This window comes from Bombus flavifrons, chromosome 6, assembly GCF_040668555.2.
Source record: "Bombus flavifrons isolate JBK064 chromosome 6, iyBomFlav1_principal, whole genome shotgun sequence".
NCBI lineage: Eukaryota > Metazoa > Arthropoda > Insecta > Hymenoptera > Apidae > Bombus > Bombus flavifrons.
Genome location: NC_138447.1, coordinates 799300 through 825493, shown reverse-complemented (window position 1 = coordinate 825493; position 26194 = coordinate 799300). Strand labels below are relative to the sequence as shown.

Here is a 26194-nt window from a genome sequence, read left to right as displayed (position 1 = left end):
CTGATGTGCGGCGGTTCAGTGTCAATCGTCCTTAATTTTCCCGTTTTAATTCACCGCTCCACGCCCACGAAAATGCGCGCTACCTCGGCGTGCGTACAGTTAACGCGGCTCTGCGACACGGTGTACTTGGACGATCGCCATCATTCTGCCCTCGGTCGTGGTAACGCGATCTCCTCGCGAATGTTCCGATCATCACCAAGAACCATCGTGGATGCTGACACGCGACCGTGCGTGTCGAAAAACTCTTTTCTCGTGGATAATCGGCCGTAAAAACCGAGCCAGTGAACATAAATTCTCAATGTGTACCCCCGTCGGGCGGCTCTCGTGTCTCGTGAAAGTGGCCCCTCGCGGATCGCCTTCTTCATGCCCGATTTTTTCCTGCAAGAACAGTCTGCGCGCCGAGAAGTGTCAATTGACGTTTAATGCGTGCGTTTAGAGATTTGATGAAGAGGAGCAGTGTGTACCGATTGTTGCGCGTATTTTGTGTTAAAGACGATTTCCGGACTTGTCAACGATAACTTGTGACCTCGCAAGTGCGAATCACTGGCGAAACCGAGCAACAAGTGGTCTTTCAGTATCGAGGGATGGGAAGAGCTTGCAGTCAATTTTAAACCACACTTCGTCGACGTGTGCTACCTATCGTGCGTATCCACCGCGGGGAAATGAACCGGTCGGCAGTCAAAGTTCAAAGGGCAAGTATAATAATGAACGTTCGCCACAACTCCAGCGTTAAACGAGTATCATACTCTGTGTTAAACGAATGCAAACGAACGATTTGACAGCGTACGCGTTTCATAGTTTCAATGTATGCAACATTCCTTTTGCCCACTGGAAAATTCCACATAAGCAGAGTGTTATTATCAAGCTAACACGAAACAAGAAACTGAGTTTTATTTATTACGATTAACGTTGTATAGTTGTCAGTGATGTGTAGTATTCGTAACTATTATTTCGTAATGTCACTTCTATTTTGCTTCTTTTATTTAAGTTAAAATTTATCTTATTTAGATGCGCGTACGTATGTTCGGTTACATTCGGGAAAATCGTTCTGAACACTGAATAATTTAACAGCCATAGTTCGATGAGTAACGCTGTATATACTGAGAGTTGATCTATTCGAATAACCTGCATAATGGATGTGGAACGTAGACGTAATTATATCAAGGATAATGGGTATAAAGCATCGAAGTATACTCTCACTCCTGATATAGGAATAATTAGGAAGCACACGTATAGTACTTTCTATCATCTAATTTGTATGGATTCTGATAAAAAGGAGTATCTGATGTTTCATTGTGACACAATACATCGCACGGTATCATAAATATATCAAACCTGTGCGGTTTTAAACTGGATCGTGTTGCGCGGGAAATATGAAAAATAGATTCCGACATCAGTTTTATGACAGAAGCATAACTGAAATTATACGTACATTTTATCTTTCTTAAGCTTGCAGGGAATAAAAATCGAATATTCTAGAAAACGGTAGATCTTTTAAAAAATCTCAAGCTTCAAAATTATTTTTACCACATCCTTCTCTTCAAATTTTTAACTATAAAGCGATATAAAGCAATTATTTTGTTTCAAATCGATCACTCTGTAGATATCACTATACCACCACATAGTTTTCTAGTTTTTACGCCTTACTTCACACTATGCATCATATATCATACCTCGCACACCGCGCAAAAACTTGAGAGAACGGACGAGCCCAACTATTCTCTCGTTATCCGTTATTTGTATATCGGTACATTGAAACTACGCGATATATATTATGCACGACTCCTGTATGGCATATAATGAGAATTATCCTTCGGAGTATACATTCTGTTATTTTGCTATCACTTCATATACACATTCGTCATTCGTGCATTTATTATGCGAAATGACATTAAAATGTGATGTAAGAATTGGCTCATCGTTTGCAGATCGGGGTGATGAGCTCTGTAATTGTTCTGCTCGAGAGAAGAATCGCCCATAATAATCGCCCATAGAATAAGAAAAACGGAAAACGGTACTTAAAAAACGTGTTATTGAAAACTGTCAATCGATGTAGCAGTTACTAACAAGTTTGCAAATAATCAACGTAAGCAGTTTAAATAAGCGTTTGACGTTGTTTATTTTTTAGAGTATGAATATTTATATCTCATAGTCAGACTGAATATATAAAGAAGTCCATTATGTAAAAATTGCGGACGAAGTTACAAACATTTGTTAAACGTTTTATAACACAAACTAAATGTAACGAATGAAATAATAAAAGCGTTTATTCGACTTTCCAAAAAATAGCATGGAACAATTATTGGAGAATGTTTGCTGTAGCTTACTTTCTGTTCTTGGTTCCTATCTTGCAATATTACAAAATTTTTTAGTCAAGAAAGTTAGAAGATAGCAGATTTATCATTAATACTTCTGTGAGTTGTTTTATAAAAATTTTAGTCTTATCGCTTTACCAGATTCGTTTTGGAATTCACACAGTCAGATCAGTGGTCTAAGAACACGTAACTGTATCAAATCAAATTGCGATCTTTCCGATTAATGATCCGAATCCAATATTTCCCCTTCCAAGTCCTCCTCTTATATAATTAGTAGTCTAAAAATCAATCGAAGATGCATACCGTTTTAATTATATTATCTATGTAGTTAACGTCACAATTGCCTTCCAAGGAAATACATAAAATAAAATAAAAGAGAAATCTTCTATAAATATTTTTATATCAGGATACAGATCTCCTCACATCGAAACACTCAACACTTTCCTTAATTGCAAATTACATTTACTTATCGATCGGTGTTTTAATCGTTCATTAAAATTCTGATATCGTATGATATGCAATATGCATTAGTAATAGCAATATGGTATTTGGTCATTGGTCATCTAATTAAACTTGTTATTCACAGGTCGAAACACTAGATACAGCAATTAGCTGTTTCCACGTTGGAACGATCATCGGCAAATCAGCGAGCCGTAAACTGTTTAACACAAGAAGCCGCGAGAAATGTTACTTTCGTTTTTCGTGGGGAAATCGTATTTGATCGAGCAACGGTTGCAAAAATTGCAGGAAAAGTGTTGCAAGGCTACGGGCACGCAACTCGATGGAACGATCGAGCTAGGAGAAAAAATCGAAGAGATTCGTTAGAAGTGACGAACAAGTCACGAGAGGAATATTTAAAAGGATAAAAAAACGACGGAACTCGATATCGGAGACAGGCGAGGAAAGACGCAGAACAGAGCCGATTTAGAAAGCCTGTGGACTCTATAAGTAAGAATTCAGTTTCCAACGAGTATACGCTGATGCATAGGCATAATTGCATCCAGGAAAGGTAGTATACGGATATTTATAAATATTAGGTACTTATAAATACGCATATCAAACACGCAATCATCCCACATTTTTGACGATTTACCGTTACATGAAAACTAACATTGTGTAAAAAGACAGAGCCTTATTGGTTTAATAAAAATCTTATTTTATAAAGGAGAAAAAACGGAAATATCATCTATAAATTATATCGTGATGTTGGAAGTATCCACCGAATCATACGAAAATTTATAAATGAGAAGAATTGTAAAGAATTTTTGGAGAAATTATGAGTTACAGAATTTGATTATATTATTTGTAAAAAAAAAAATCATAAATAGAGTAAATTGCTATTTTGGGTCACGGAAAGTAAGAATACTTAACATCGCAGCGAATTGTGACTTCGTTATCGTGATATTGAACGATTAGAGCTCGTCTCCATTCACAAAGGAGAAAAACAGCACTGTGAGGCAGCAAATTTGTACTGCGAACAACAAAGCAAGGAGTTTACAACGCGTTAAACAGAAGGCTAACACCGGAACTCGATTCCGGGAACAAGATCCTTAGTAAATTTTTCGACTATTAACGAAGATTAGTCAATTTATAACGTTATAACAGTTCCTAAACATTGCGTGACAAAGAATTTTATAACATCTCATTGTTGGAAAATACTCAAGCAATCTTTATGATCGCAAAAAGTAGTGAATTTTCGTTGAAAACATGACTACAGAGGGAGAAGATACAGTATCGGTAACTCCTTGGTACACAAAGTTCTTCGAATATTGGAGAAACAGAAATCGAGTGGGTCCAGGTAAAGTAGAACTTCCCGACTGTGACTTCTTTATTGTCGAATCACGGCGAACCTTAAGGATTCTGAAGCCAACCTTAAAAAGTGGCTGGTATTACGATAACACAAACGAGAGGCCTGAATCCATCGCTGACAATTTCTTCACCCGTTGGTCCAGAAGACCTCACTCACCCAGTAACTGCAGATGCTCTTTTCGACAATCGAAACGAGTAAGTACTGCCGAAGAACAAATCATCTCCGCCGAATTGAACAGGATTAGGACGAGCCTCTGCGAAGCGGAGGAAAACGAACGCGCAATCGAGGAACTCGAACATAAGGTGTCGGTAAATTTGCAGAAATTTCAAGTTTCTGAAGCCGAAGACGAACCAGCTAAAACAGAGGATAAGAGTATCGGCAGGATGAACATAATCGACAAAGATACCTCTGATACAACCGATCAACAGGTGGACGAGCAAACGATCAAAAGTAGAATCGTGAAGGATCTAGAGAAGTACATCAACGTGCTCCTCGAAGAGATATTGGACGACACGGTGAAGTACGTCGCAGGCACGAAGGACACTCTTATCAAGGATGTAAGAAGCTCTAAAAAGAGAAACGATTGTTCCGCGTCACAACGATCGAATCACGATAAAGAGAAGTTGAACAAAAGGAAACCAACAAACGAGGAATCCTACGACACCGAGGAATCGTTCAACGACATCAGTTTCTCGTTTCATCCGGAAAGGATCGAAAAGAACGAAAAAGAATCGGAGCGACGTGAAAGCGACAGCAACGACGGCTATGTAAACCGCGGCTTCATCGGCTCGACGAACGATCCCGACTCGTTGGATTTCTACCTAGGACGATCGATCGACACGGAAGTTACTCTGGAGCAACTGGATTGTATTGATTCCGGGATAAACAGCGTTGAAACGATCGAGTTCCAACCGGATCAGGAGCCGAGCCTGGAGCAATCCTTGTTGAAGATCATCGACGAGAAGCTCGGTAGAACGGCTTTGAGGAACAGTTGGGAAGACTTGAGTACAGGTGGCCAGGAGAACGATGCTCAGGGCCAGCCGACAAAGAGAATGGACGAGGAGATGGTGTTTCCGAGAAGTGGCGAGCAGCTGAGCAACGATCGAAGCACCGAGAGATCGGAGGTCACCGGGAAGAATGATGCGGAAAGGAGCGAGCCGCAGGATTCGAGCGTTCAAACCGCTCGAGGAATCGATATCTCGACGGATAATCTCGAGAGTGGCATACCCGCGGTGGATCTGAAGGAGCTAGAGGAAACTGTTAACGAGCCCAGTTTCGAGAAACTGCGGCTGGAATTCAAGGACAGCGGCAACGAGTCGTCCTTCAGGGCCAAAAAGGGTAACGCGATTGCTAATCTGCGAGAAAAGTTCACCACGAACCCGCACGACTACGATTCTGATCGGTGTTCTTTGGGAAAGAGCAGTTGGAACGAAAAAATGGGCACGTTCGAGATGAAGAAGGAAGCCGCCGCTGCGTCCATCGAACTCGAGGATTACAGAAAGACGTGGCCCAACATCGAGGAAAATACCATCTCGATCGATTATAAGGAAAATCCTCGAGATTTAGTTACGTTTCGAAAAAATCGGAAGCCAATGATCGTGTTTCTTCATGGTTTCGGATCGTCAGCGGAGATCTTCGAACACCAGCTTCGATATTTCTCCGCTTTGGGTTATCCTTGTATCGCGCCGGATATGCTGGGACACGGAATGAGCTCGGCACCTGGACGGTCCAGAGATTACCATTTTAGCAAGCTACTCAAGGATTTAGATACTATACTGTGTCACTACGCTTTCAAGCCTGGTCAGAAATGCGTCCTGGTAGCGCATAATTATGGGTAATTATTTCTCTTTTATTTCCTTTTTATTTTCGGATTTTATCATTCAACTTCACGCAAAATTCACAAAGATTTACAAGATACCAGCCCATATAAATATCTCTTAATTACAGCAAAGGTTCGTTTTAAATTTCGTTCAATTGAAACTATCAGACAAATAATGTTCTCAGTCGGTATACAGTGAAATTTCACACACATCCTTGAATAGCAGACAATTGTCGCGTGCATTCGCGTGTTACGAATGAGATCAATTTCACGGTCGAAATCATCGATAGTGTCTTTGATACATCTTTAAATAGCATAATTATCACTTTGATAACAAAAATTTATAGTGCCTAACTAAAATGTTGCCGATTAATTTTTCATTTAGCGTTACTTGATCTTATTACAATAGTTAGAAGATTTTATATTCGCGTTATCACTCGGTAGATTATCTGATGCTTTGTTAGAATCTTTTCCCAATTTTACATTCCTCAATTTCACAACACGTTCAGGAAATTTCAATTAGTCACAAAAAAAACAAAACGTAGGGTCTGTGGTGATGGACGTTCTGCTCTATGGTAGCGTATTAGGTTCGATCCCCTTAGTTGTATTTTAAAAAAGTCTGAATTTGCATAAACATTCGTACTCTATTCATTACTATTAAATAATTTTATAATAGTAACTAATAGAAACTTGGTTGTAATCGCGTAACTTGTCTTTAACTATGTAAAAGCATCTGGTGTATCGTAATCGCTGGATACACGCGAGACAGTGTCTTACCGGATATCTGATGATTACAAATTTCTTGACGTTCGTATCGTTGCGCGTCCAAGCAATCTAGTCAGCTGTACGCGTTTAACTGACGAAGTGGCTAATAGGCGTTTAATCCGCGTGTCTCAAGTTCTTCAAATTCGTCGGGATGATCGATTCATTTTTATGCCGGTTGTGAATGTACGTTCTAGCTAGTTCTTGTCCTATTCCTCCATATCGTAATGTTTAAACGCTTTTTTTACTGTTCGACCTTCTTCCGGGAAAATTGTATCGGAATGTATATACAATATACATAACTAAGTTAATGAAAGAGATAGAAATACGAAGAGAAAAGTGAAATTCTATTAGGTGTAAAATGCGCATGTTTTTGCTTTGGATTAAATAACTCGCTAAGGATGTCGAAGGATTAGGATTGTATTTTTCGATTAGTAACTTTCTCTCTGTTTTTCGTTATTAATCGACGATACGTTTGATGTATTTATAGATAGAAAATAATAAAATAAAATTATTAGGTTCATAGAACTATTTTCCACTTGTTCAGGAGATCCGACTTTTTCCCTTTATGAGGAAGTATATATTTTTTATTTCCTTTAAATCTATCAAATCATTATATAGCATCGATAAATATATTTTTTAATTTCATGTGCTCGTTAAAAGGAGCGTATATAGTATATAGATTAAATTATTACTAAAGATTAACACGACCGTTTCTATGCAAATTTTATTCCTATCTATTCGTGAAATTGTATCAAACGCTTGCGTTTGCATCAATTAGGCGCATATACATTGGAACGTAATTAGACCAAGAATGGTATAAAGTGAGCTCTTCGCCTTACCACTAATCTTGTATTTTTGTAATGCGCAAGTGCATTTCTCAGTGATGGAAAGTTGCTGGAATACATAGTAACTACATACAATGTTGCGTGCGTAGATTAATTTATGATACATGTGCCATGAAACGTGGAACGTACTACTTATAATATTATGTATCATTATACGTGTTTAATCTGCATACGTAACAGATGTAAACCCTTTATCTTGTTTGCAAACATAAATCAATTCCTGTACCTTTCTACTAAAGTAGAACATATACAAAGACTCGTTATTTTCGTCTTGTGCGGAATGTGTTGATCCATGCTAGCATGCAACAAATTAGAAATTCAGTTAAGCTTTATCTGTGTATCTCGAAGTTAATTTTTGACGCTATAGCGCGCTAATTAATTTCAATCTTATCCAACAAGCTTTCGTTTAGCGATAACACTCGAATTAACATTAACGTGTGTCAAAGTATTCGATTAGACAACGTGGTACAATATCATTCGGATTGCAAAGACCGATTGCAAGGTCGTTGTTGCACACATCATGATCCGTATCGATTCGTTTTTGAAGCTAGAGGATTGTCATCCACGCTTCGATTCCGACTAAGGAGAAAGAAAGGAAGAGAGAGAGAGAGAGAGAGAGAGAGAGAGAGAGAATGAAAGAAGAGGAGAAGGGTTGCAATATATACAAGAGTGGGTATATCGAGTAAATTTTATCTGCGCATTACTCGTATATCTGCAAAATGGTTCGTATTAGGAGTGCGTGTAGATGATTTTGTTCATCACGTTTTTTTCTAATGATATTCCCCTGATACGCGGATAAGTGGAAAATATCGCTTTAATCGGGATATTTATCATTACTATGTGTGTTATAGTTATATGTTGCTTCATGAGTGCGGTTATTAAAGTATATAAGAAAAAAAAGACATGGCTTCCTAATCGGTTTGACGATATCCTACGAGAATTTCTCAATTTTTTTTTTATTATGTAAATTGCTAATGAATACGATCACTCGACTGGCAATCACGACCTACACGGAACAGTGCCGTAATAAAGAGGCAAGTTGTATTAATCCTTCACACGACATTGCAACATGACATGTAGGCCGCTGGCTATGTCTACGAACCAAGTACGGTTCAATACCCGTTCGCCGATTTAGTTAGAAAAATTAACATTTGTATCCTACACAGATTACGGCAATGAGTTAAGACAGCAATAAACGCGTTGCGTCCACGCGGTATGAATTATGTTAGGAAGGAACATTACGTTAATGAGACTTTTGAAAAGGTATTAAGAACCACACAAAAACATTCGGCGGAGTTCAAGTCCTGTCCCATCTGAATGAAACAAGCAACTAATATATCATGTTGGTTTTCTTCTTTATTTTTTTATTTTCATTTTACGAGACTTTATCGATCTTGATACATATATTGTCATCATCGTCAGTAACCTCATTTTAAATAACTATAGAAGATTCAACTTCAAATAGCAAGTTTCAAACTTTAGTTTCAAGGAAATTCGATTAATAGGAGTTCAAACCAAAGAAAATATTGCACACGTGCAATGATAAAACGATTGTGTCATTTTCTATTGATTGCAGATGCAGTTTTGCAGCTGCCTTGGCTTGCAAGTACGACAGTAGTATCCATCAGCTAGTCCTGATATCCGGAGGTGGTCCAACAGCTTTAGCAGCACCCAGTACCGAAAGCGCCGGCCACTGCTGCCTCAGAGCAATCCTGACACCGTTTTTAATGTGCGGCCTTCATAGAGATATATTATATTCCGCGAGGGGCCGTCAACACCCTTACTGTGGCCCTGAGCCACCAGAACAATGGCCTTCGCACATGAAATACGTTTTGGACGGCATGGTCTGGCCGGAAGGAGACTACGTGTTCCATAGAAGGATATGCACGCCGACGCTTCTCATACATGGTTTAAGGGACAACAAAGTGTCACTCGTGCAGGAATGCCAAATGGAGAGGGTACGTTGCTCTTTCTCAAGCTTCTTCTCAGATAGATTCTAAGAATCATGTAAATATATTACGCGTAAATTCTTATGAAATTTTATACGTAGGTAAGCAAATGACTTGTATCAAATATTGGAAGATCCTTTTAATGAATTTGTAAGTTTAAAACAGTTAAAAAAATTCTTACTTATGCATATATTCATATTACTTTATTTAATACGTAATACTTTATGTGATTCTTTCATGATTATGGAGCATAGTGAAAATATTTGCTATTATCATTCACACTAAACATTTTTTTCTTCAGTAGTTTTATTAACGTTGAAATATAATTCTAATTTATTTTTAACTGCAGATATTTCAAATTCTTAATTTTTTCAGAAGATATCTAGGTAATTTGAAAATAATTTTCATTTCATTTTCAGTATCAATTGTATTCTTATGTTTCATGTTTTAGACCATGATGAAAGCCTTTCTCGAAGCGATTCCAACTGCTGGTCATACTCCCATGACTGATTGCCCAAAGCAAGTTAATCACATGATACATTGTTTCATAGATTTGTGGAAAAACAAGAAACGGTAGCAATAAAATAGGCAAAAAAATGTCTTTGTAAAAAGGACGATTTGTGGACCGAGTAACTATATAATAATATTATATTTAAATATCAAGTTCTTTGTACGGGTATTTCACTCATTGTACATGAAACAGAGAGAACAACAAGAAATTATAGTGCCTTATGCTTAATTTGCCGCGGCAAAAACACCGAAACAAAGATTAAGATCTATTGTACATAATTTAGATTTTACGCTGGTAAAAATTCGTTTGTATAGAATGCTATTTTATAAGATTGAAATGAAGTAACCAATTTTCTGTATAATTATTTTTTTATAAACTATCGTCTAGTGCCGTATAGCCGGATACCCATGTTTGTAAAGTTGTATAAGTCTACAGAGTAACTGTGTCAAAACATGTACACGATTATTAAGTTGTTCTCTTTGAATTTATCAATTTAACGATGTATTTGTAAATGAAATTATAAAATGCAATGTGGAGGCTATATAATAGCGTATAAGTTATACCAAAGATGATTTATACAGCGTTATTTTATGTATTCTACCGGAGTATAACTTATTCGTTTACAATAAAATTGTGTACAGATATTTGATTCCGTTCATGATTACATTTATGAGTCTTATTCCACGTGTTCCTCTGAATCATCTAATCAGTCATATGCGTGTTTACATTTCGTATCAACGGTTTAAGAGTAATTTTTGATTGAGTGGGTTTTCTGGAGATTTCATCCATTCCTTTTTTAATATTTGTTTTAATTGACTTAACCTCAAAGTAGGGTTTTGCTCTTTAACAATAGGCATCATTCTTTCTTCGAAACTAGCATACGCGGCTTTTACGCGTTTTTCTGGATGACGATCAACCTCGGCTTCTTTTGTACTGTGTAACAAATAATAACAATGTACTTTCGATATATATATAATATGAAATAATTGCTTTCATTTAAAATGTTAATATAATAATTGGTCTTACCTTAAAACAGATAACGCCTCATCTATACTATGAGCAGTTTCACCTTCTATCGTCAACCTATTCAAATTTTCTTCGATTGGTTTTTCTTCTTCCCTTTTTTTAGTTGCTGCTTGATTTCGCTTTTCCGTTACAGCTACTATTTCTGCTCTAGTTACTTTAGATGCAGGCTGTTTGCCACCCACTTTTATATTTGCCATTTCCTTTTCTAGTAGAGCTTTCACTTCTGCTTTCTTTTCTAATTGCTGTTGACGTTTCCTTTCAGATTCTTCCTATGAAATAATTTAAAATATATTAAAAATTAATAAATAAATTATGGGAAGCAAAGTTATTAAGTACATAAATATTGTATAACTAATAAAATTTAATAAGTATTATTTAGATACCTGTTTTTGTTTCTTTTTCAATAACTGTTTATCATCATCTTGCCAAGCTTTTTCTTCCGCTTCAAGAGCTTTCTTTGTATTTTCAGCCTCTTTTGCTGCTGCCTTTCTGGCTCGGGCAGCGACGGCTTTACTATTTTCACCGACAAATTTTTTAGGCATATTAACCTGTAAATTTTATCGTAATTACAACATGAATTGAAAATTCGCTGATAATAAGCTTTCGTATTATTTATTTCATTGCGAAATTATCATGTAATTCATAATATTTGAAATATTATCACAAACAAAAAACCGGCAAAATTAAATTGGCTTAATAATTCGCGGTAACATGTATCTCACTATGGTTTAGTTGGCAGTACCGCTACACGTGCGCAGATGTATCGCTCAGTTAAAGATATAAAGAGGTTAAAGAATCATCGGCATCATCTTTAACTATAGCCATCTAAATCTAAAATATGGTTCGAGTGATTTTCAAATCATAAATGACGTATTACTTTGAAAGTGTGTGTCTACGAAGGAAACTTTTGCAATATTTTACGAATACTCGCGAAATGTCGAAACAGGGATCAAAGAAAACTGGAAAAAGTAAAAAAGCTACAGTTAACGAGGTCAGTGAATAATAAAAATCGTAACTTACCAATTCCGGTTACAAGAATTAAAATGTAACGTGTGATCGAGATTTGATCACCTATTAAGAAAATAACATGACATTTTCTATGATACACCACCAACTTATATTTAATACTACTAGGTGTCGCTTGCGAATTCATGAATGGCAACATTACATTCGCAGTTCACTAGATATTCTCTAAAAAATATCAATCTTTTCGAATATTTTATTTAAATAAAAAAGAAAATAAGATATAGAGACGCTATATATATATATATATATTCATTCATTATATATAACATACAATATGTGATTAAGATCGCAATCATATTTTACGTAGCATTTTAGGTAATCATCTACTTAAAACTTAAAATTATATTATGTTGTTTGATTGTTCGATACTCTTTGTTCATATTCATAACGGATAGATAAATTTTGGTAGGAATCTAAGGGACCCATAGGTTTAGATAAAAATGGAAATGTTACTATAAAAATACAAGCAAAACCTGGCGCAAAACATAATAATATAACAGGTGATAATATGTTGCAATATTTAAAGCAAAATTTAAAATAGGATATCAGATACATGTGAAGGTGTAAATTGCTTTGTAGATATTTCTGAGGATGCAGTGGGCGTCGCAATATCCGCACCTCCGGTTGAAGGTGAAGCAAATACAGAACTCGTGAAATACCTAGCCTCCATATTGGGAATGAGAAAATCCGACGTATCGTTAGATAGAGTTAGTTTAATATCTATTAATTAAGCCTCTCCATTTTTTTTTAATTTATATTTTCATCTTTTGTAGGGTTCAAAGAGTCGACACAAGGTGATAATAGTATCTGGAACCACAATGGAAAAGGTCCTAGAAAAATTAAAGGGAGAAATAGGAACTTAAAAATAGTAACAATTAATTATTAACGCACTTCTATCTTTTGTTAGAACAACTACTTTTTTAATGTATACATATAATGTTACACTCCTTTCATTTTGATAAGTCATATTTACTATACATAAATATGGCAATCACGTCAATATAACATATTCAACTAATCTATACAATAAAAAAGTAACTTTATACAATTATTACGTCATAGAAGTAATTCCTTAATAACTTTCAGAAATTAAATATATAATCACGAAATTCAAGTTTAGCTTTGCTGACACATTTAGGCTTTCAATATATATATGTATACCGATACAAACATCGATTTTTAACGTACATTTACTTTTTCGTTAAAAATATTATTTACAATATTTTTTTAAATATTGTAAAATATTATTAATATATTCCAACATATGTAAAATATTGTAAACAATATTTTGTATATAACTCATTATAGACATTTACAAGATATCAACAAAAATGATATAAATCACAATTTTAAATCTAAAATTTTTAAATTATAAAAGAAGTTCTGTTCTTTATATACTTCCTAAATTTAATTAAACAAATATTTCAAGATGAAATGCAAAAATAACGTATTTATTTGCCATTTGTAAGCATTTTTAGTTAAGTTTAATTTGAGATAAGTATTGCTATAAGCGTATTAACTTTTTCCAAGATTCAAAGAATTTTTTTTCAAATTTTAGTATCACCGTCGCGGATATGTTCTATATAAATTTTTTCAAGATTTTTTTCATCTATATAGTATGATCACCGATTAAAATGAATTAAGCCTTCACTCTTGTATCTCAAAAGCTTTATCGTCCAACCATGGCCGAAATATCGGCAACGTTGATGGATAATGTGCCCCTCTTTTCGACGGTGCAGTTCCTGCTGGAGCACCTTCCTGTCTCAAAGGATAGGTGGCTAAAACGATTGGTATTTGTAGTTTTATTTCTTTGTCCAAGCTTTTTGGACTTATTACAAACTGTAACAAAGTGAAATATTCTTTTATGTATGTTATAAGACATTATAATAAAAACATAAATAATTTTATCCGATGAAATAATAGTGTAAAAATGGAATCTCAATCATATATTCTGTACCATCTAAGATGTTTATCTTCGTTTAAAGATGTCTCTTATAATATATAGTTTTTAAAAGGTTGTCGATTATTGCCGGAGGAATACATATACGGGTATGCATGTTTGTAAAAGAATATTTTATTAATGTTTTGAATGAAATGCATTTGGGATAAAAAGTCGGTAGACAAAGAATCGAGTGACACAAATCTCGAGAATGTTGACTAACATATAAGATTCATGTACACTCCACAAAATCAGAAATTTTAAAAGATTGATAGTACTATGTTCTTACGATATTCTTGCAATATTCTATCATGAAAATTATTGCTTTGTTCGTAAAATTTTATTAACGTTGCAAACTAATGCCAGTAAAAATTGTGATTGTGATAAAAAATAAGTGATTCATAAAAAGAAGTGGTATTTTCATAACAGAAAAAGAAAAAAGGAGAAAGAAAAACCGTACAGAAGAAAGTCGCTGCTTTCCGTAAATGGTCATAAACACGTTAGCTTTGTGGAAGAAACACGTTAGAGTAAAGAGAGAGTATGATACTTTAATCATGCTGCATGTAGTTGTAATTATCGTAATAGCAGTTGAAATGGCATTTATACTCACGTAGACGTGATAAAGGACGTTGATAAGGTGACAACCCCGCAGATTGGTGGGTGGTAACGGGGGAACGTACATTTGTTCGTTCAACCACTCCTCACCTTCTCCGGGACGGATTTTACCCCTGGAAACACTAGCCAATTCTCGCGTCTCACTCGCAAGTACTTTACCACGACAAAGGTATTGGATTGTTTCAGTCAAGGATGCTTTAGTCGATTTCATCGTCACCTGTTGAATCATTTCAATTCTGTGTGTACACTTAAATGTGGGTCTTGCATTATTTGCATCGATTTCGTTGTTATGTTAGATGTTTACTTATGATTTTCAATTAAAATACTTGCTTCACGTTAACTGTAAATCTAGGAAACGTTTATAGATTGGAATAGTATGTGATAGCAACATATTGTGCTGACCTTATTTCCACGATAGAAATTCTTTTGGTTAGTCATTGAATCGAAATACGATACATACTTTGCTCCGATTGCTGACAGTCGCTGAGATGCCGATAGTTTCACCGGGTACATATCCACCTCTGTCGAGGCTTACCCTGCAAAATACAGGGCCTCCAGAGACACAGGAAACTCCGACTCGCTGCTCGATTTCTTGCCTTGCTGGTTGCTATTGAGAAGTATACATTTTGACAAATCATATAAATTATTTAATTCTTTATTATTATTTAATTCTAAGTTCTTATGGGATTTGGTTTCATGATGTAATTTCTGTATTTGGATATCTAAAGATCCTATATATTACGAAAGTATACTACTACTATTATCTCCGACATTTTCTAACGAAGTAATATGTATCGCGTTCTTTTATAATACTTGGATCTTCAAATTTCATCAATTTCTTCATCAAATACGAGATCAATACTTTCAGTTATCACTTGGAGAGTTCTTGATTATGCAATGCAAGGCGTGTGCAATGAATGTGTCTATACAGTTGAATCGACAATGCGGTCGCGTTCGAAGCTGAATGCCACATGCCTACGTAAGAATTATCTTATGTTACATGTTAATCTGGTATGATGTGAATGTGTTTCTTTGGTCCCATAAACAATCAACTTTCCACCAAACATACGGAGGAATGTGTGTCTGATTGAGTAAATGTAAATGCTGATTCTTTGACGTATTGCGGGGACGATTCCAAAAAAACTATGTTGTAATTTGCAAACAAATTCAAGGAAATCATCAGTATAAACTTGAACCGTTTGCGAAAATCAAGAAACGAAATGAAATAAAAAAACGAGAAATGCTAAATAAAAACGTGATGGGATAAAAACAAAATGTAAAAATTAGAAGACTAGAAAATAAATCAAGTAAAGTAATAAAATAAAGAATGAAAATATAATACAAAAGACATTAATGTAAAATAAGACAAGAAATATTATCCATGAAATTAATTTTCTTCCATGAAGCAGAAATAACTGCAACGATTGAAAATTTGGTATTGGAAGCAAAAAAATGCAGCATAATGACAAAAATCGCGATCGCTTTCTACGCAGGCTGGTGACCATTATTCAAAACTCGGGAGAACCAACGATTCTGTGCTGGATTTTGTCGTTAAACGATTCGTGAAACGTACAAAGTCGTTTGAAATCTTAGAATACTACTTCAATCTAACCGTGACTAATTTTTGTGTTATTGCATTAATACCCGCATAATTTCGACGATGACTCGAGCGATAAGGACGATACGGTTTTATATCATTTTATTACTTGTTAAATGCCCGAACGATACTTGACTCGCTGTGATCATATGAATACTACGGATAATCATATGGCATACATACAATCTATTACTAATTACATATAATTACAATCTAGTAGGGTATTTTTGCTGTTTAAAGGGAAACTAATGAAACATAAAATATTTTACAGAATTACTTGAAATTTACACGTGTAAAGTTTTACTAGAATGGACCAAGATGCAACAAAAATATTTTAATTTTTACTACATTTTTTCAAAAAATGTTTTTCTTTAAACTTCTTAAAAAATTGGTTGTGGGATATATGATAACTCATCGTACAGGTCATATTACATCTTCTTACTACACAATTATCCTAAACTTTAAACAAGCTTGCCCTGCGAAACATTATTTTTTTATATGTAATTCGTTAAGGCCGTTGTTTTAAACGGCAATTAGAAATCAGACGCGTGTGTTGCGTGCAGCAAAATTGCAAATTAAATCGTTAGATGTGCAATACGACGTTCAATGTGATCGCAATCGCAATAAAATTAACCGACCAGAGATGTTTCACGATTTAGGATGCGCGTATCGGGGTTCGTCTAATCGCACGCTTCGGGTAGAAAGCGTAAGCTGAATAATGATGTTCAAAACAAGCACGATCGTCCTGGCTATAAAGTAATGGAATACATGAATCATGGTTCATTTACGCGCAAACATAGCCAGCATAAATTTGAATATAGGACTATCTTATAAGGATTATCACTATCTTGATGTTTGTATTTTATTATAATATATTTTAATATTTCCAATAAAACAATATTCATTTTATCGTACATATTTCAATCTAGAGACACGATAGCAAAATGATAACTTTTGTTTTTTATGCATTAGCAGCAACAATAAAGGACAAACATCCTTTATAGAATAAAATTCATGCTTTTTATATAGAACATCGTTTCGTCCGAAACGCAAATATGATCGTCGTTAACGACGAGAAAATCGTGGATCGGTGTAGACGTTACCCTAGTTATCCAAAGGAAATATCTATGCGATACTAAATCATCGGCATATATAATACAAAGATAAAAAACAAGAACAAATAGGTAAAATAGATAGATATGTACAGAGACTTACTGCTAGAATCGGCGGTTCTAAATTTAAATCGATTGGGTTCATTACGATGAAGACTTGCTGATTCTTGTGCGTCAGACCTCCGGGCTCCCGAAGTGCAGCTTTGCAATAGTATTGTACCCAGCCATGTTTCCCCAAGAAAGTAGACGGCAGGCCCAGGGGCAGACCTAATTTGAATGGAAAGCTGTGAATCCCCGGCGATAGCAGCGATGGTCCCTCTCCTGGATTCCGGTGTCGTACGCATGAGCAACAGAGAACGAAAAGGAACAGTTTTTACATTATTATGCGCCGCATGGCTTGCAGGTGTGCCGCTTATAAAGAGAAGAATTTGACGGCTTTCAAAAATACATCATTAACGCTACACCTAGCAAATCTATTAAAATGTTAAGTTCCACGTATCATGTTCTTACAATTACTTAGTGAAAACATGCAAGTGCTTCTGACAAATCCTTTATCGTGATATGGAATCTCTTTAAATTCGATAATCAGAAAAATCAAAAGTCATAAAAAATTCCATTTTGAATCTTCCATCTTTAAGTAGAAGACGAATGTCATTAAAGAATCTGGCTATTATTGCAAACATTTATGCAAACTCGAGTAAAGCTAATTTATGAATTAAGATGTTCCAGGTCACAGGCTTATCATCTAAGGCTCATTATCCGAACACATTGTGCCCGTTTCATTTTAACGGCTACATTAAATGTACCGTAATGTAATTTCTTTTCATTACCTGGCTCACCCAGCAATCTCATACGAAAATCTATATAGTTTTCTTTGTCGTAAACCCTCTCAGCACGTTGACTGCGTACACGCACCACTCCTTCGCCGATCACATGAAAATGTAACCCTGAAACGCTACGATACATCGAAAGTGTCATTAATCTTATTACGTCGATGAAATAAATTTAATAAATCCAATAAATTACTTTCAAGTCTTACAACACTTAATATCGAAACTGAAAACGAACAAATTCAATCTGATTATAATAATACTATTATAAAATATTTGGGGTAATAAATCCTTCAAGAAAGATAGAATTCTAGACGTAGAGCATAATAAATAATGGATAAAAAAGATATAGATTAAAAGTAAGTCAAATTTTTTTTGTATATGTATATATATATAACTATTCTATGCAGTACGCTTTCTAAAAAGTAGTTTGATACTATTGACAATACTGTGTTGAATTAACATTCTAAGGAGCGTTGCATGTAATTGTGTAAAAGGTGGACAATACTCATATTCATGTATTTTAATGCAAAAATGTTGTTTTATACAACAATTGTTTCTAACAAAGTGAAAAGTTTATATCGCGAAACATTTTATTTATATTGTAAATAAATTAATGATCATTAATTGAAATGAACATGTAATTTTCAATGGTTCGTTTAGTCGATTATATAAATTATCATAACTATTGGATATATCGTAATTTATACTGTGAAAGTTTTCAGTGGTTACAATAGAAGATGTTACGCGAGTTAGTCACGATTAAAGTAAATCTGACGAAACATAATTATTTAAAGTAATATACCTACATGCTTCCATGCGCTTCCTGATACCTCATAAAGGTCAAAAATATTAAGACATAAAACTCTTAATTTTAAAATAATTTATTTCAAATTAATCTTCAAAGCTAGTCAGTTTGATCAATATCTCGTTGACAATTATATTTTAATAATTTAAATTGTCTCCGAATTCTTTTTTATAAACAGTTTCATAAAAATATAAATAAGTAACACATAAATGGATTGTATGTGAGATTTCGTGCGATTGTATATATATACATATATGTGGTATGTAAGTAAATACATACTTACTAGGCCTCATCATCCAACTCGATAAGTACCCGACCAGACAAAAAGTGGCCGGGAAAATATAAAAGATTCGTATTGTCGAAAAGTATTAAAAACTTGCTGAGTTTTCGCGTCATGGTCTTATGCAGCACGTTGTTCAAGGATCGACAAGGATGACGGATGACGCTCGCGTCAGAACGGCTTCGCGGTAACTGATTATGCACAAAGTTGTCACGAGCACAAAATTTTTTCCAACGGAGGCCGAAGTAGGCATGTCAGTGAGAATCACTGGCATACACTGGATCGCACCAGCAACAGCAGCACGCCCATAACCTTGCACACACTACGTTTCTCTCTTTGGAACGTCACTGGAATCGGCGGAATCTCACTCAGCCAGTCAGTCTTTTCTTGATCGAGCAATCGCATTCGTCCATACTTTCATTTTTCGCGTACTCTGTTGTCGCGATTTTCCAATGGCTAACTTAGCTGTAGATCATCATGGAGATCCATACACTTCCCATTCGACTCAATAAAAACATTAATAACGATGCTCCTACGCTATTATCCGCCAAACTTTCTGCCGCAGGCTCAAGGAGCCCGTCTCTTCCTGCCCATTCTTGGAGCTGTGTTCACTTTCGCTCCCCTACCTCTTTCGTTGTTTCCACCTCCAACCAACGTAATTACCTGCCTTCTTCCACCGACCAATGAAGAACTCCAATTTCTCGTACACAGAGTCTCTAAAGTAGAGCGTCTTGATTTACCGTGCTGTTGTACATATCATCTTGCTAAGCAGACTGTGCGCGGTCGATGAATAAAGTCGATAAGGTTCGTCTCGTCTGGCACGTTATATCATGAATCCTGTCTTATAACCCGTGTTCAGATGCGCTCCGCCGATAAGGTCAGTACGACGCACGAATTCACCAGGAAACCAATCGGCCAATGAAAACTACATATGTATATATATTTCTATATATGATCACTATCAACCACTATTTTCCGTATGTATAATGCGTGTGCATTCGAGCGAATATAATATTCGTAAGATATTAGGTTGCCCCAAAAGTTTCTTTCATTTTACAAGGAAACATTTTTTGTTTTATATTATTTTATTGAATTATGTTTTCTATAGAACAAAATGCATCATGCAAAATTCAATAAAATAATGTAAAACAAAAAATGTCGTGCATCTATTATTTCCTTATAAAACGAAAGAAACTTTTGGGACAACCTAATATCTGGCGTCATATAAAATAATTTTAGAGGATATCAGATAGCGAAATACTTGTTTTAGTGTGCCTGGATTTCTCTTGATAACTTATGTATTGTTTGTCACTTCCTGTTATGCTGAAGAATTAGAATTGTTATCTTGGCGGTTGTTCTCAAAATACTTACGTATAAAGGTAAGGCAACCGTACAGTGCCTTCTTCTTTAAATATTGTACTTAACACTTTATCTTATACATTAAATAAGCGTAATCTATGTTGCAAACAAAACAAATATTTTTATGTAACTTCCAAATATGTACTCCAGACAATTTATGCATTCACTTTTAATGGTTAATTCGGACGGAAAGCGTATTATAGCTAAGAAACCTTAAATTCTAATGCTTCAAATCATACATGAATTAAGTTTAAAACTGTAATTGTTTTCAAAATTTGATTATTCGTTGGAAAGAAATTATGACATATAATTTTTCAAATTATCATTTTTGCGCGACATTTAAATAGCGAATGTAGTGCCCTCGTGTGTATGCGGCACGAAATACTGATGGAGACAGTATGGTATAGTACATACCTAAGCTACATACATAGTTGCGTGTTGCGCGCTACACTTGGGACATAAAACTCAAAATGGACAAAAAGGTTATAGATCAAAAAGAATATTTAAAAAAATACTTATCTTCAAAAAGTGAAAAGAAGAAAAAGAAAAAGATTAAACTGGGATTAAAAACGTAAGTTTCCATTTGTAAATATTGTGCCTTTGACAGTTTCAACAGGGAGTTCTTGTGCTTTTTAACCTTTAATGTATAAACAGAATATATTTTATTTATTGTCATTTACTTCATTTAATATTATATTAATATCGGAGATTGTTTAAATGTGAACAGAAATAATAAACTATCTTAGAAGATTATTCACTCCTTAGCATAAATTTTGATATGTATTTTTCAGAGTAAAAATCATTGATGATGACATAGAGCTGAAAAATTTAAGACCAATGGAAAAGAATGAATTTGATATTTTCACCAGTGCAGAAGATGCACCTCAAATTGCTGGTGTTGTAGATGAACGTGGTCCGGTTGACTTTTCTGATAAAAGAAGATGGAAAATAATAGCTAATGACAAAGGTGACGATTTAACTATTCCTAACATTGATAGAGAAAATAAGCAACTCAAAGAAGTTAAGAACATTTCTGATGACGACTTAAGTCCACCAAGGCAAGAAAAGAAATATTTGGATGATGATTTGTCTCCTCCAAGATTATCTAAAAAAAGAAAAAAAAAGTGACAAATTAAGAAGCAAAAAAGAATAATGGTAATGATATAATAAGGGAACCCGACTTGATACAACATCCATGGCCTTGAAAAATTTTTTTCTCAACAAAAATAAAGTGAATGTTTCCATAATTTTAAGAGTGCTTTATTTTATATTCAAGTACTAAACAAAATTTTTTTATTAAAAAAATAATACATTTTTTAATTAGATATTTAGATATATTTGTAACATCAAGCCACCAGGGTACAGGAATTGTAAACTTGTGTACATCTTAACACCTTGACTGCCACGCCAAAATCACATGTTTCGTTCAGGACGCCACGGGAGTATTTTTATTATTCAAAGCATATAATGGCAAAATAATAATAAATTGATGATTTAAGACAACATTCTTCCCCAATGGACCATTTATCTTATTGGTGATCATGGGTGATCATCGTGGCGTGTTGGTAACAGTCGATAGCGACATATTATAACAAGGCTTCGTTTATTTCAACAAACCATTCGCATTTGTTATTTCGTCGTAAGCAAAACGTCAAAAATATATTGTTGAAACGTGTAGAAGATATTAGTAAATAGTATTTGCTCATTCTATATATAATAGTAAGGTATCTTCACACTTCTAACTTCAATTATATGATTATAAAGCAGCATTTACGATTATTTTCTAAGGTGTGTTTATAATAATAATCATAGATTACCCCTCAAAGATATGGACGCAAACACTGCACTGTTAGATGCAAGATTTGTTCTCTTTTTTTTTTTTATTGATGTTCTAATAAAAATGTTTAATTGTTCAATGGGGTACTTTTTATTTCAAAGTATCTTCTATTTATCGGCTATATTCAAAATGCCCCAACTGTCGATTTTCATTCAATTTTTACAATTGTAAGAAGTTCAAACGCTCCGGTCACCAATGACCACCGTGGCGTCACAGTTAGTCATATATAACCAACGTAGCAGTCAAAGTGTTAACCTAACGGATCCAATTCTTCAACAAAATTCTGCAACAAAAAACAAAACTGTTCCTTAATTTTCGTGTAATTACATCAACAAATACAAAATTGAACAAATTGTGGAATTTTAAAAGAAAATTACGGGAAAATTTCGATTTATTTTTGCTAGAAAAATCATTTTAATTCAATTGTTTTTCTAAATGTTTCTATTTCATTGAGAATTGTTAATCATCTAGCTATAAAATCACGGGTTAGACTTTGCCTTAATTGTTCTTATATATCTTAAATTATTGTTTTCTTTTTTATCACTATCTGGCAGTTTTCAATATGTAGTTTCAATGTGTAGAATCTGAAAATGGAAGTCTTAATTTTAAGAATTCAGCATTTCAAAAATTATGCATGTATAAAGTTAAGCGTTTTTGGCATATTTGACAACTTGCTTTGTTGTCATATTGCTTCCATCTATCACCGATTGGGGCGCACAAAAATGAACACTCATTCACACACATTTAGTTTTTTTATTTTTTGAGCTTTTATTTTATGACTGTGGATATCGTTGCTGGCTGTAATTAACACGTAATATAGATGAACTTTGCCGAAAATTAATATGTGAATATAGCTGGCCGCCTTGCGATCACTGCAATTTTATAGCTATCCCCAACATAATTTAGTACTTATCTACAAATTCTATGTTTTAATTTACTGTTTTATGGGCATATCCCTCTGAAAAGATATTTGTCTTATCCCGCTTAAGTGGCTACCGCCTAGGTGCATTTGTTACAGCCAGCGACTCCACTCATTGGACGAATCGTGAATAAAAGCCAATATGGCGTCAAAGTAAGCTGTCAAATACGAAAAAAATGCTCAACTTTATATAGTTATAACTTTTGTGCCGTTAGATTCCTAGCTAAGAGTTGCATTTTCGGATTCTACATATTGAAAACTATCAAATAGCAATAACAAAAGGCAATAATTTTATTTCCATTAAGTCGGATTCACAAATTTAAAAAAACATGATTTTGAGAAAAACGCATCCAAAGTTTTCGATAAAATGGTTTCTTACTAAATAACAAAGAGTGAAGAGTGCAAACGTGTATCGAGAATGTTACATAAAATGTTGTCAGATGGAGTGATCGCCGCTCGACGCTCCATGTAGTAGTGTGGCCACAATCATATAAAACTTGTAGTTGTAGCTTATGGCGATGCAGTGAGATCGTTTACAATATGTATGCATGTTTCCAGTTATGAAACTTACGAACGTAACGAATCGGCTGTTATGCAGCATGCATGTCTTTACAACGTTTATTTTTGCGATTAAGATTTCGAGTTATTTTTGTTTAATAAAGTTTATGTATCAAATACCAGTTTAATTTATGTTGTAGTGCCAAGCACATACATTGTTTGGAAATATCACTATATATATGTAGCAGACAGCAGAATTTGCTTTGCGAGGACGACTGCGAAACACACGTGGATAATAGCTGAAATTGGGCAGACGTTACAAGTAAAATGTACAAACATTGTAAAAAGAATCCAGACAAGAGACATGACTCAGATATGAGTCCACCTCGTAAAAGGAACAGAGATGATCACACAAGTTCAAACAGATTTAAGGAAGGTGACAGAGATTACTATAAGTCTAAATCAAGCAAATTTCGTGACAAATATGATCACGATTTTAGTCATCGTTCGCACAGAGAGGACTATTATACCAAGGAAAAGAAATACAGACATAGGAATATCGATAAAGAATGTAGTGAAAAACGCATGAGGAAAACATTAGACGGAAAAAAGGCGGGATTACAAGATGCTAAAGCACTACGAGAAGAAACAGAGGCATATAGAAAACGAGAAGCTGATCATTTTCGCAAGGTATTTCAAGAAATTATATCTTTCCGTTTTCTAATTTATGCCTTATAAAAAAAAAAAAAAAAAAAATGGTTAAATTTTACTTCAGTGAACCAGAAATTATTGACTTCTTTTTTGCAGTCTTGTAGTTTTTGATGTGTACACTGTACTCATTGGACGAATCATAGATAGAAACCAATGTGGCACCAAATAATTAGCAAAATATCCTAAAAATGCTCAATTTTACATAGCCATATCTTTTGAATCAGTGATTTCCTTACTTTAAAACTTGTTTTTCCGGATACTACACAGTGAAAATTACAAAATTATAAAAAAGAAGTTAACTTTTCATCCCCTAGAGTAAAGTTTACCCAAAAGAGGTTACAATTTTGTTTTCTTCAGCTTAGTAAAGAAGTTACGGGAGTTGGACAAGCAGCGATTGTGCGTGATAAAACAGGTAAAAAGCGTAACCTAGAGGCAGAGGCAATAGAAGAACGAGAGAGGCAAAAACGACAGGCGGAATTAGATGAAAAATATGCTAAATGGGGAAAAGGGTAAGTAATACAGAATCCAGTTCATAAGATATTGTATTTGTGGCAAAATTTGTAAAACACATATTTGTTATATCAGTTTAAAACAAGTTGAGGATCGTGAAGAAAAGCTAAAAGATGATCTTTATGAAATGAGTAAGCCTCTAGCGAGATATGCAGATGACACTGATTTAGACAAAATGCTTAGGGAACAAGAAAGAGAAGGTGATCCTATGTTAGAATATATTAAACAAAAACAGATAAAAGAAGGGAAGAGAAAACCAGGTATAGCATTATACATTTTCTAAGTTCAATTCTAAAAAAATATTCATATTTGTCATAATGATTTCATTGGTATATAACTATGTATGTTCTCAGATCGACCAAAGTACGAAGGATCATTCATGCCAAATCGTTTTGGTATCAAACCTGGTCATAGGTGGGACGGGGTTGACAGAAGTAATGGATATGAAAAACGATGGTTTGAAGCACAAAATGCAAAGATAGCACGTCAAGAGGAGGCTTATAAATGGAGCACTTCTGATATGTAAAATGCACGCGTTTATTCATTTTTTGTATATATCATACAAGTTACATGTTATGAACATTATGGTTTAATTATCAAGCGAGAGATCGGAGATATACAGGATGTCGAATTTTAGTAAATATTACAAGTATTTTGACATTTATATTCCTAATAATTAGTACATCCTGTATATTCAAAATGTAAAATACAGTTTCTATCATCTATATTCAATAAACATAGTCTCAAATTCGTTACCAATCATTATTATTATTTATCCTTAATATTTTCTGTATCGAGAGAATCGTGCATGCCGGGAAGGCATTAAAAATATCGAAGCTATTTGTTAGTACTGTTCTCAGTATAAGTCACGCGACTATGAAACGCAAACAAATGTATGTCTCATCTATGAAATATGAATCATCAACGGTGGTAAATCGCGGAGGATTATCAAAACTACAAAATCGATATTCGTTCCAGAAAGCAGGAAGACCGCGAGAATTGTTGGCGCCTGTCTGCCACCGGTCTTGTCGATTCAGTACATTTAAACGAGGTATCCGTTTATGAAATCGATTGAACCTTGCAAAAGTCCCTCTCCTTGGATGATACACGAGA

The 26194-nt window shown here is 34.6% G+C and overlaps 5 protein-coding genes across 6 annotated transcripts; 3 read left to right on the top strand and 2 right to left on the bottom strand.

Moving 5' to 3' along the window:
* The first annotated feature begins 2 nt into the window (after nucleotides 1–2).
* Nucleotides 3–10663, top strand: LOC138180573 (uncharacterized). The gene is made up of 4 exons (XM_069114570.1): nucleotides 3–692; nucleotides 2902–5959; nucleotides 9131–9512; nucleotides 9955–10663. The coding sequence occupies exons 2-4, from the start codon at nucleotides 4023–4025 to the stop codon at nucleotides 10078–10080; spliced, it is 2445 nt and encodes an 814-aa protein (XP_068970671.1). The 5' UTR covers nucleotides 3–692; nucleotides 2902–4022; the 3' UTR covers nucleotides 10081–10663.
* LOC138180574 (coiled-coil domain-containing protein 124) lies at nucleotides 10540–12181 on the bottom strand. Of its 2 annotated transcripts, none has more exons than XM_069114572.1 (4): nucleotides 12061–12181; nucleotides 11424–11588; nucleotides 11041–11309; nucleotides 10540–10947 (listed from the first exon to the last, which is right to left on the bottom strand). In XM_069114572.1, the coding sequence occupies exons 2-4, from the start codon at nucleotides 11580–11582 to the stop codon at nucleotides 10749–10751; spliced, it is 627 nt and encodes a 208-aa protein (XP_068970673.1). In that variant the 5' UTR covers nucleotides 11583–11588; nucleotides 12061–12181; the 3' UTR covers nucleotides 10540–10748. The 2 variants fall into 2 exon arrangements, with proteins under 2 accessions (XP_068970673.1, XP_068970674.1); XM_069114573.1 differs by lacking the exon at nucleotides 12061–12181 and adding an exon at nucleotides 11763–11895.
* Nucleotides 11891–13117, top strand: LOC138180576 (UPF0235 protein C15orf40 homolog). Its single transcript, XM_069114575.1, has 4 exons — nucleotides 11891–12031; nucleotides 12476–12566; nucleotides 12646–12773; nucleotides 12840–13117. Exons 1-4 carry the CDS (start codon nucleotides 11906–11908, stop codon nucleotides 12927–12929), a joined length of 435 nt encoding a protein of 144 aa, XP_068970676.1. The 5' UTR covers nucleotides 11891–11905; the 3' UTR covers nucleotides 12930–13117.
* A 244-nt stretch (nucleotides 13118–13361) lies between these two features.
* Nucleotides 13362–19862, bottom strand: Vdup1 (arrestin family protein Vdup1). Its single transcript, XM_069114596.1, has 6 exons — nucleotides 19251–19862; nucleotides 18160–18284; nucleotides 17433–17650; nucleotides 15081–15227; nucleotides 14616–14837; nucleotides 13362–13905 (listed from the first exon to the last, which is right to left on the bottom strand). The coding sequence occupies exons 1-6, from the start codon at nucleotides 19361–19363 to the stop codon at nucleotides 13714–13716; spliced, it is 1017 nt and encodes a 338-aa protein (XP_068970697.1). The 5' UTR covers nucleotides 19364–19862; the 3' UTR covers nucleotides 13362–13713.
* Nucleotides 19863–19978: 116 nt separating this feature from the next.
* On the top strand, nucleotides 19979–25836 carry LOC138181237 (BUD13 homolog). The gene is made up of 7 exons (XM_069115944.1): nucleotides 19979–20124; nucleotides 20954–21177; nucleotides 21398–21730; nucleotides 24166–24550; nucleotides 24929–25080; nucleotides 25157–25341; nucleotides 25435–25836. Exons 2-7 carry the CDS (start codon nucleotides 21077–21079, stop codon nucleotides 25605–25607), a joined length of 1329 nt encoding a protein of 442 aa, XP_068972045.1. The 5' UTR covers nucleotides 19979–20124; nucleotides 20954–21076; the 3' UTR covers nucleotides 25608–25836.
* Nucleotides 25837–26194: the final 358 nt, after the last annotated feature.